General features: G+C 41.2%; 1 protein-coding gene across 3 annotated transcripts; it reads left to right on the plus strand.

Annotated features, from left to right (window-relative positions):
- Window positions 1–479: 479 nt before the first annotated feature.
- cnga1a (cyclic nucleotide gated channel subunit alpha 1a) lies at window positions 480–11,359 on the plus strand. Of its 3 annotated transcripts, none has more exons than XM_054779913.1 (8): window positions 480–626; window positions 4,022–4,125; window positions 4,198–4,260; window positions 4,433–4,480; window positions 4,568–4,672; window positions 6,272–6,378; window positions 7,399–8,009; window positions 9,060–11,359. In XM_054779913.1, exons 2-8 carry the CDS (start codon window positions 4,115–4,117, stop codon window positions 9,957–9,959), a joined length of 1,845 nt encoding a protein of 614 aa, XP_054635888.1. In that variant the 5' UTR covers window positions 480–626; window positions 4,022–4,114; the 3' UTR covers window positions 9,960–11,359. The 3 variants fall into 3 exon arrangements, with proteins under 3 accessions (XP_054635888.1, XP_054635890.1, XP_054635889.1); XM_054779914.1 differs by lacking the exon at window positions 480–626 and adding an exon at window positions 633–2,745; XM_054779915.1 differs by lacking the exon at window positions 4,022–4,125 and having other exon boundaries at window positions 533–626.
- The last annotated feature ends 524 nt before the right edge of the window (window positions 11,360–11,883 follow it).

Genomic DNA, 11,883 nt, shown 5'->3' on the forward strand with positions numbered 1-11,883 from the left:
AATATTTTGTACTTTTTGGTGTTCGCCCAAGCTTTTGGAACAAAAACCGTAATTTAAAAAGTGATAACGCTAAATAACGTTTGTGTGCCTATTTGTGGAAGTGAGAAAACGGAGGTGATAAAAGTGCAAACAGCACAGCAAAATACTCTTGTTTATTGAAGGGAGAGAATGTCTACCTGATGTAAAGCCTCGCCTCGTCTAGCCGGCAACATATAATAGGATCAGAGCTGCATTTGCTGAGAGCGCTGACTCAGCATGCGTGCACATGTGTGCAGCCAGGGTAACTCCTCGACTGTTCCACAAATCAGACAAATATGTTGAGCATTAAAAGAAACATCACCAAAAATTGTCTTATTTAGCACTTTAGGTTAATCAAAGAGGCAGATTTGAGCTTGTCCACGTGGCAGTTTTTCACTCCAGTGGGCTGAGAACGAGGACTCAAACCCCCCTATCTTCACAGCCACCACAAATCCATCTAATCCTTATAAGAGCATGACACCATTACGTAAGCCCCAATGCCTTATCAGTAGTGTATGGATACATGTCGACATGGTGGCATATTAGGTTTCGAGGACCTGTGATCTTTCTGTTGTGAGTGGAAATGGCCTTGATAGCTGGAAGGAAAGGTAGGTTCATACACAATGAATACTGTCAAATATGTTCACCCAAGTCCTTTGCGAATGATATCATGCGATAGATCATTTTTTTTCTTAGTTCAAGTTTGCTTTGCAAGTGCATCGGAAAGTGGACACAGTTGTATGTGTGGTGTTTTTGGCTTCTGTGCTTTTTTTTGCCAATTCAAACAGTTTAAAGCTTCCCTGCCTTGTTGTATTTTTCTGCATTTGTGTCCACGTGTCTCAAATATACCAAAACAAACATATTCTGAAATATTAGTCTGTTGAGAGAGGACAAGAAAAATACATTATGGAAAGTTATAATGATATTAATTGCTGAAGAGAGGGTAAAGTCCTGGTAAGTGGAGTCCCCTACTAATGTCACACCTTGACGATTTAGGCAGCGCATGCCTGACGTGATCATTTTGATGGCATACGTTGAACTGCCGACGTTTTTTTTTTCAATTTTGGGCGTATACACAGCGTATTCATAACGAGGTCGACGTAAACATGACGTATTAGTAACTTATATAGAACGTTTCTATAACTTATAGACAACTTATATCAACGAATGCGTAGCGTGTTGCCGGTGTTCACAATTTATGCCCAACGCCTGTCACACCTTGACGATTTAGCCAGCTTACGCCAACGTATGAAAAAATTGCCCAATACGCTGGCGTACGTCCAATAAGTTATGGGTAAGTTTTGTATAAGTTAAGAGCACGCTGAAGCATGCCGGCATACGTCATAGTACGTCCAAGTCGTCCAAAAATTTTGTACATGCACAAAACATTTCGACGTATGTCAACGCATGATTAATAAGTCCCACATCCGCGGGCAATAAGTTATGCGATCGTTGACGCCCGTTCACACATGTTATTTGTAAGTTACGTACAAGTCAAAATAAGTCAACATACCTTGAGACAGAACTGTCTTCTTGGCGAGTGAAGACGGAGGCTGTTGTGTTTGTATTTGCAGGTAAGTTTGCAGCTTGACCAGTAGAGGGCACTGTGACACTGGGAATGGAACCAACTTGTTCTGATTTTTTTATCAACTTTATTAATGCATTAGCGAGTCACAAATCCATGAGTGGTAGCGTATGCAGCCTACACCAGGGGTCTCAGACTCGCGGCCCCTGGGACGATAGTTTGCGGCCCCCATCTTAATATGACAAATTAATATTCGTGTGGCTCGCAACTTTGATGTGAATGACACTTGTCGTGTGCGGAGCTGAACGAACCAATCACGGTGAGGTATATGGTCTCGAGGGCGGGACCTTGGCCGAACGAACCAATCACGGTGAGGTATATGGTCTCGAGCTGGCTAAATCGTCAAGGTGTGACAGGGCCTTTAGTCTTTAATCATTAGCTGCTAACTATAGCTAGGCACCAACTGGATCTGGGCTGCATTTGTAAGGCCACTTTATTTTCCTCTTCATTCAAGTTTTTATTTTCTCCAAGACAAAACATCAAAGTTTTGTCTGAAAGTGCCTCCGCAAGTATTTCTTTAAATTGTTTTTGCAGTGGACCCTCGGTCAGCGTCCACACCGGTGAGTGTGTTTTTCGGTTAACGTTGAAAAATTGACGTCTACATTTTGCTTCGGTTTGTGTACATTTTCTGATTAGCGTACAATATGGCACGTGTTTTGTTCTATTGTTATTACACTGCGTGAGTCCAGCTGTGTTCTAAGTGTAATTTTATCACAAAACGTACTGTTAGCCACCTTCCTAATTTGTGGTTTTCTTAAGTTCAGGAGTGTTTCTCACCTTCTTTATCAAAATGCTGTTATGGGTTATCGAGGTGAGAAACACTATTGAATTCAAGAAATATTTCAGGACAAACTGGGAAGGTGGTGTTGGTGTTGATCTGTCGGTGGTATCCTGGAGCCTATCCCACCTGACGGGGTACACCCTGGACTGGTCGCCAGCCAATCGCAGGGCACATATAGACAAACAACCATTCACACTCACATTCATACCTATGGACAATTTAGAGTCTCCAATTAACTTAACCCAACATGCATGTTTTTGGAATGTGGGAGGAAACATGGAGAAACACGAAGACTCTCCTGACTGTGTGGCCAACATGTTAACCACTATTCCACCGTGCGGCCCTCACATCTTCAATGAAGGTAAAAGTAACCTTAAAGGAGAACTGCGCTTTTTTTTTTGGAATTTTACCTATCATCCACAATTCTTGTGTAAGACATGAGCACACATCTTTATCTTTTCTGTGCGTTCTAAAGATATAAAAACAGATAAAAAGAGACAGCTCATTACTGCACGTAAAGGGATCCACTTGTGCCGCTATTAAACACCTCCAAAAAACTCCAACAAGGTTTTATGGTTTTATATACAGCACAGGCTGTGACCATGTAGTAACAGGTACAGCAATGATAACATGTAATACTTACAGTATTTTGCTGTATTTTGGTCCTCTTGAGCATTACCGGAACTTCCTGCCTGGGTGCATTGATTTCACATAACAACATGGAAACAAACGCCTACACCTAGCATTTCCTTCTCCAAACGCAAAAACAAAAACACTTCAGCAGTGGCGGCACCTCCAGTATGTAGCCTTACCTTTTAGTAGTGGCCTGCGGCGTTGTGAGTGTGTGGTGAAGCTAGTCGCTGACCGGCTAGTAGCTAGCCGGTGCGGCGCTAGCTGGCTAGTAGCTAGCCGGTGTGGTGTGGCAAGGTGGCAATACGGCAGTAGCGGATTTCAATGAGCGTAACAGTGTTAATAATAATAATAATAACAATATTGCTGTAGCTTGGTTCATATGCATGTCACATTATATGTAAATACTGCGTTGTTGGTGCTTTTTGGAATTTTTTTCAGAAGGCTGTATAAGCGGAATATGTATTTCCCCCATGACATGCATTCTTAGCTGAATCTTTTTAGCTGTTTTTATATCTTTAGGAAGCACAGAAAAGAGAAAGACCCATGTGTTCTTGTCTCACATAAGGATTGTGGACGATGGGCAAAACTCCCCAAAAGTGCAGTTTTCCTTTAAGCCTAGGTCACAACCGTTCGTACGGGCTCCTTCGGTCTACTTGCAAAAAATGCAAGAAACGCACGGAGGGTGCGTCAAGTGTTTCATTTATCATGTTTATGCATTTATATGAATTTCGAATTGCATGTAAAATTATAGTTGCAAAACTTAAAAAAAACATGTTTTGTGTTAACATTTTTGGCTTTTTGGAACGGATTAATTGGATTTACATTATTCATTGGAATAAATGTTTCGCTTAGCATCTGTTTCAGTTAGAGTCGGAACTTTTTAAATTAATGTTGCTAACTAAGGTTCCACTGTATTTGATTAAATTCTTTGGTACCGCATCCTCTTTATATGATGTGACACAAAACTTTTCCTTGATGTTTTTTTTTTACGCCAACTACTGCAGATGTGTTGCCATGACCACGTCGGTAGTTACTCGCCACCTCACTGTACCACTTGAGACGGCGCCACCGGCTGCCCTAAGAGTGCAGCGCACAGCATGGTCGACACGTGAGCAGATCTTTACGTACACGTTACATTGGATAATCACAGTGGGTTTCATTTATTCACTTTGCCTTGAAGGATGGCGCCTCACACAGTCCCTCACCACCTGCTCAACGTGAACAACAGCAATAACAATGAAGAGTAAGTACAGAGAGGGAGCCACGAGGAGATAAGTGAAGCCCTTGTTCACTTTCATATTGCTTTAAAGGCAAATTTGAGACTTTTCTCTTGGAAGAAAAAAATTGACAAAAGAACAAACAAGCCATTACATTACGTGCGAGAAATGCATTATTGCTAAATGTTCACTTCACAGGAAGAAGGAAAAGCAAGAAAAGGGAGCAAATGAGAAGGGTGTAGAAAAGTAAGTGCCTCATCAGGTAGAACAGGACTATGGATGATGAATTCAATGCAATGAATTATGACCAACCTGCTTTGTCTTTCTGTACAGGCCCAAAGAAATATTTGTCATTAACCCAGCTGGAAATCTCTATTACAACTGGTTGTTCATCATCACGTTGCCGGTCATGTACAACTGGACCATGATCATTGCCAGGTGACCGCTTGTATAACATGTTTCTAATCTGCATTCACTACATGGAGCAAACCTTCCATTTCAGCCACATTTACAAGAATTGGTGGACAATAACAGTGCCACTCTCTCTAACCATCGTAGTACTGGTGAATAGCTAAAAAAAAACGTTGAAAAGTTCATTTATTTCAGTAGTTCAATTCAAAAAGCGAAACTTATACTCCCTTCACCGCACACATACAGTGAAATATTTCTAGAATTTTGTAATTTCTTAATAATTTGGATGATTATAGCTTATGGCTAATATCCATCCATCCATTTTCTATGCAGCAAATTATAAATCGTGAAATGATTTATTTATTTATTTGATTCACCCTATTACTGTATCAAGATATTACTGCTATTGTGAGCCATGTATCGCGTGTCGTATCGTGAGGTACCCCGAGATTCCCAGCCCTACTTACTTACTTGATGCGGCCCAGCCTCACTCAGACTCTACCTCCAACGGCCCCCAGGTAAATTGTGTTTGAGACCCCTGCTGTAGACGTTATGCAGTGTATACTCCTGATCAAAATTTTAAGACCAGTTGAAAAATTGCAAGAATTTACATTTTGCACTATTGGATCTTAAAGAGGTTCTAAGTAGAGCTTCAAATTGCAAAAAGAAGAAATGGGAGTTAGACAAAACATTTTTTGGAGTAAGCAATTTATTGCACTTAATTTAAAATCGGCTATTTATCAGCTGGTCAAACGTTTAAGACCGTAGCTCAAAAAAACTCAAAGGCCCCCTAAAACAGAAACACGTTTTTTAAAAAGGACTCAGTAATGAGTAGCTGCTCTTGCTCATCACCTCAAAAATTGGTTTGGGCATGCCAGTTTTTCCAGGAGGCTAGTGGGAATGTTGTTCCAGGTGGTGAAGATCGCTTCATGGAGGGCATCCATTGTCTGGAAGTGATGCCCATTTTTGTAAACTTCCCTTTGCCATCCATCCATTTAGATCAGGACACGCAGGATGGTCCAAAAGTTATTCCTCTGGAAGAAGTCCTTTGTAAAGCGGGCAATGTGAACTGCAGCGTGGTCCTTTTGAAAAACCCAGTCATTACCACACAGACAAATCCACAGATTTTGGCTTGGCCTGGCTGTGGTCATAAAGTTTTGATCAGCTGACGAACAGCCCATTATAGTTTAATGATTGTTTGGAAAAAAAAATTGCTGACTACATTTTTTTTTTGTGTCACTCAAATTTCTTCTTCTTGCATTTTTAAGCTCTACTTAGAAGCTCATTAAGAACTAACAGTGAAAAATGGAAATTCTTGCAATTTTTCAACTGGCCTTAAAATTTTGATCAGGAGTGAATCAGTTTCATTTTTGTGTCTCACAGCAACTATGATACGTTCAAAAATAACAATAATATATATATATTTTTTTACCAGAAATCTGCTCATTTGTGGGGAAGCGAATACTGGACTGGGAATGTGCAGGCGTCCACTTAAAATTGTATACAATATACATTTCAAATTTGCGAGAAACAAAACAAAACAAAACATGTTTGCACTAAAAGAAACGGGTAAAACATCATTTAATTTTATTAATCAACATTGTGTTTCTGGTGGTGTTCAAACAGGGCATGCTTTGAGGAGCTGCAGCACAACTTCATCGTTTACTGGATTTTATTGGACTACACCTCAGACCTCATCTACCTAGCTGATATGTTCTTCAGGACCAGAACAGGTGAAACACACGGGCAAATATTAGGGATGCTCCGATCAGGGTATTACATTGCCGATTCCGATACAGATCATCCAGGACTGAAATCGTCTGATACCGATCACATGGATTAACTATCTATATGCTATTGGGGTGCCGTATAAAAGGGAAAAGTCAGGACGATTCCAAGGTCCCTTGACTGCCATGGGACCCAAAATATATATTCTACTTTTACTTACTTTTTGAAGATAACTCGTGAAACTTCCAGAGGATGAGACGCCTTCTTTAAGGAGACTTTGGCAAACCCGGTGTCTTCCACCGCTGAGAAAGGCTGCTCTCGTCCGATGAATTCAATTATTTTTCAGGTTATTAGCTTTGCCGTCTGACTGTCACACACATACGGGTGAGTGTTAGCCACATGGCTGCGTTAGCTGCCGTTTGACGTGAGCTGCCGTGAGCCTCCAAAACTCACCACACTCCTTTAGTGTTGTTCTTCAAATGCAGTATGAAAGGCTTTTTAACGTGCTACCCCTGCAAGATAGTTTTTGTGGCATGTTAGCAGTTAGGTTCCACCCGGCAGATATGATTTATTTTTTTTGGAAGGCAAGTGGGAGGAGGACGCTGCCCAAGACGTTCAGTTAGGGCAGCGTCACTTAGGACACTACACTGCACGAAAGGGTCGCTGCCGACTGCAATCATGCTAGCCACAAGTGATTGGCTTTTGTGATCGTCTTTGAAAGGCATTTGTCGGCATATGACGATCACGCAATTTTTGATGGAAATCGGCCGATACTGATACCGTGCAGCCCATATATATATTGAAAACACGATTTAAAAAAACATCAATTTTGTCTTTTTTGTCTTTGATTTTGTCTTAGGAAATATTTTTCAGGGTCTTCAAAAACATTGGTTGTCCTATATTCGAGGTCGTCTTATATTTGTGTCAAAATGGTAACTGATTTTTTCAAAATGAATGAAAATAGGCATAATGATTGACCATCAAGTCGGAATATAGCCTGTCAATAAATCATTGTACCTCTGCAGGTTACCTTGAGCAAGGCCTGATGGTCAAAGATGAAAAGCTGCTCCGCGACCGCTACATGAACAGCTTCCAGTTCCGGCTGGATGTTATCTCCATGTTGCCAACCGACGTCCTGTATCTACTTCTGGGTGTGGACTACCCGGAGATCCGCATCAACAAGCTGCTAAGGATCGGCCGCATGATGGAGTTCTTCACAAAGACGGAAACTAAAACAAACTACCCCAACATCTTTCGCATTGCGAACCTGATCATGTACATCCTCATCATCATTCACTGGAATGCCTGCTTCTACTTTTCCTTCTCCAAGTCTATTGGTTTTGGGGCAGATGAATGGGTTTACCCAGCGTTAGATGATCCTGAAGAACCTGCCTTTGGGCAGCCCATGAGGAAGTATGCCTTCAGCCTCTACTGGTCCACACTGACTCTGACCACCATTGGAGAAACTCCACCGCCAGCCCTCGATTCGGAATTTCTCTTCCATGTGGTGGACTTCTTAGTTGGGGTTCTCATCTTTGCCACCATTGTGGGAAATATTGCTACGATGATCTCCAACATGAATGCAGCCCAAGCCCAGTTTCAGGCTCGAATTGACAACATCAAGCAGTACATGCAGGTAAGAGTATCTCACAGCTGTCAGCACACCCCTCACATTTTAGCAAACGTTTTATTATATTTTCTCAAGGGACAATACTATAGAAATTAAACTTGGATATAATGTCTTCCCTCGCCACTTTGCGGTTCAAATTCTTGCAGCTTCACCCTATCATGGTTTTTCAAAATAAATGTATAATTAAATTATGGCTGTTTTGTGGTTGACTACGGCCTATTACTAGAAATTATGCGTATCAAGCAAATTGTGTGTATTCTTGGCCTAATTTCAGCATATACAAGCATTAAAATGGCTAAATGAACGGAAATACAAATATAAGGCATCCAGAGGACACATTAAAAAATGTGAGCTGTAGTGTTTTACACTGGTCACTAGGTGTCAGTAATGTTAGGTTGATGAGACAATAGCCACCAGGAAATACATTGTCCAGAAAAAAACAAGGAACTCTCCCAAAGCTGATGTGTGAGTCTATGTTATGTCTTATTTATTTGTGTTATTACATCTACTATATTGAGTAATACAAGTGTAAAAGTGACAATAGGGGTGTTATTTTCTGTCTAGAGGGCTCTAATAATGTTAAAAAACATATTTAGAAAGTCACAAAAACGGTTTCTATGCTCTAACCACAAAAATAGGATGCCCCACAGGTGCTCAATCAAGTTCAGGTCTGGAGGAGACATACTTGGCGACTGCATCACCTTCAACTTCAGCTTCCTCAGCAAGGCACTTGGAGGTGCCTTGCTGCTTATGTTTAGAAAGCTGCAAAACGGTCCAGTTTCCCATGGGAAGGAGTCATGCTCTGCTTCCCAATGTGAATGGAATTCATGTTTCCCTCAATGAAATGCAGCTCCCCAGGGTCAGCAGCACTCATGCGGGCCTACATCAGGTTTCATTTCTATGGTATTGTCCACTGAGAAGATATACTGTAATAAAGATGCTGAAATGTGACGGGTGTATTCGCTATTTTACTCACTACAGTTTTCTTAGCAGTAACACTCACACACTTCTCACTCTATTGCTACCACTGATTGCATGAAACGCCCTTATTTACAGGTTCGAAAGGTCAGCAAGGATCTGGAATTGCGTGTCATCAAGTGGTTTGACTACCTGTGGAACAATGGCAAGGCGCAGGATGAGCGTGAGGTGCTGCGGTATCTCCCAGACAAGCTGAAAGCCGAGATAGCCATCCAAGTTCACATGGAGACGCTGAAGAAGGTTCGCATTTTTGCTGACTGTGAAGCAGGCCTGTTGATCGAGCTGGTGCTAAAGCTCCGGCCTCAGGTGTTCAGCCCCGGAGACTACATCTGCAAGAAGGGCGATATCGGTCGTGAGATGTACATCATCAAAGATGGGAAATTGGCGGTTGTGGCGGATGATGGCGTCACTCAGTTTGTGGTGCTGGGAAGCGGGAGTTATTTTGGTGAGATCAGCATCCTTAATATCAAGGGCAGCAAAGCAGGAAACAGGCGGACAGCCAACATCCGCAGCATTGGATACTCGGACCTCTTCTGCCTGTCCAAGGATGACCTGATGGAGTCGTTAGTGGAATACCCAGACGCGAAGGGCATGCTGGAGGAGAAAGGCCGACAAATCCTGATGAAAGACGGCCTGATTGACTTGGATCCGGCCAACATCAAGCCAGAGGCTAAGGAGCTGGAGGAGAAGGTCAGCAGATTATACAACACAATGGATCTGATGCAGACCAAACTGAAGAAGATCCTGGGAAAACACAAGAAAACGGATAAGGTTCTGTGGCATCGCATCACCGACCTGGAACGAATGGCAGGTGAGGAGGTAGAGGATGAAGACGAGGAGAAGGAGGAGGTGGTGAAAGAGGAGGGAATTCAGGTGGAACATGATAAAGCTGGAGGGGAGGAAAAGGAAGAAGAGGAAGAGAAGGGCGAAGCAAAGGATGAGGATGGCAAAAAAGTGACGAAAGAAGACGAGAAATAAAATCCTTTCAATAAAACACATCACTTTTCTAGAGAGATAGGGGAGCACAAGCACATTGTAAAAAAACATGCAGAATACAATACGTAACCATGGAAACTGTGATGCGCGAACATAGACAATAAATCTATAGGCAAATCCAATTTTTTTTTAAAATCTGCTTTTTCTATCTATGCCCTACTGCTTTCTGGCCTACAGTCTACTGCATGGTGGATTTGTGCACTGACAAATAAATGTATACTTTTGTATACACTATATTTAATTATTTACGACTGTAATACAATCCTTATTGACTGGCTTGTTTTGAACTTAAAGGTAGATTATTTTAAGAGTGATGTCACTGAAGAGGAGCACTCACGGCTGATTGAATGGTTAGGGCCAGCGTATTTCTTTGTTGTCTTTCAAAGCTGTACTTATAGCTCAGCTATTGCTTTTTTTTAGGAGATTAAAAAAAAATGTCCTTGTGAATGAATTGAAATGTCATTTGTTTGAGCCTTTGATTGGTATATACTGTAATCAAAAACGATCCATGATTTGAAGCTGTTCAAATCAAATGTCAGTGAAATGTTTGTGAATTAAGCTGAGTAACACTGGGTACTTTTATGGAGCTTGTGGTTTTTCTTACTGAAGTAATTTTGTATAGTAAAGTCGTCAATAATCAGACATTTAGCATGATGACAAAAAACCCCAAAAGAACAAGACAATGTATATTACCGTAAATGCCGGTGTATAAGTCACACTAGCCGCACCCACTAAATATAGAGGAAAAAACAGATTTGTTGTTATATAAGCCACACCGGTGTATAAGCCGCGCGTGTCCATGTCATAAAGTGGCATACTGTGGCGCGTATGAGTCCGTGAGGACCAGTTAGCTCTTTATTTGACCGGAGCCAATCATGAGTTATGAATAAACTCACGACAAGCTTGACAACCAGTTGGAAATTGCAGAAGGTCATCACTCAATATAACAGCCAGATCACGGTTGTTTTTAAAAACATTAAATTCATCACATGGCAACTAACAAACATTATACCTCAGACATATACAAACATGTGTCAATACGAGTTTTATATGAAAAAAACCCAACATTTTAAGTGTTGCCATAATGCATTTTGTTTGAGAAAACCATTGCATTGGAGGAGAGCAAAGAAAGCATAGAAAATGGGGCTGCAATGCTGCTTCTGAAAAAGGGAATAGGGACGGTGACATAACACGTACAGCACCCAATGAGTGTGTTGCTCAGACGCAATGCCTTATGGGACTTTAAAACTTTAAAATGTTGTTTTTTTTAATTTTAAAGTCATATTGCGACATGTTTGTATATTTTGTGTATACACCTTTTGAGTATTAGGTTGCTGTGTGCTGAATTTAGTGCTGTTAGTAAAGTGTTCTTTGAAAGATGACACCATGAGTCAGACTCTTATGTTGTTGTACTGGCTTCCACTGACTTCCAATGGGTTGACAAGCTGGTTGTGAGTGCACCCTTAGCTCGTGATCGGCTTCTGCCAAAGGAAGAGCTACCGTTTCCTACATGACTTGCAAGTGGCACAGTATTTAAACAATCAGTAGTAGTTCTGAAGTAAAGGAGATGTCATGAGACTAGAATTTAGCCATAAATTAGTCGCACCGCTGTATAAGCCGCAAGAAAAAAGTAGCGGCTTATACACAGGAATTTACGATGCAAGGAAGAACACCAAAATGCCCACAATTAATATAAGAATAGATTGAACAAGTTGAGGAATTGAATTTAGTGCAAAGAAAGCTTGTAAGAGAATAGAATAATATGCATATTTGTGCGGACATGGCTGAAGCCAAGGGGTTGGGAACTTTTTTGGCTAAGAGAGCCATGAAAGCCACATATTTTAAAGTGTATTTCGGTGGAAGCCATATAACATTGAATACAGCTAAATGTGTGCATTTGTAAGCA

The sequence above is a fragment of the Dunckerocampus dactyliophorus genome, chromosome 6, assembly GCF_027744805.1.
Source record: "Dunckerocampus dactyliophorus isolate RoL2022-P2 chromosome 6, RoL_Ddac_1.1, whole genome shotgun sequence".
Taxonomy (NCBI): Eukaryota; Metazoa; Chordata; class Actinopteri; order Syngnathiformes; family Syngnathidae; genus Dunckerocampus; species Dunckerocampus dactyliophorus.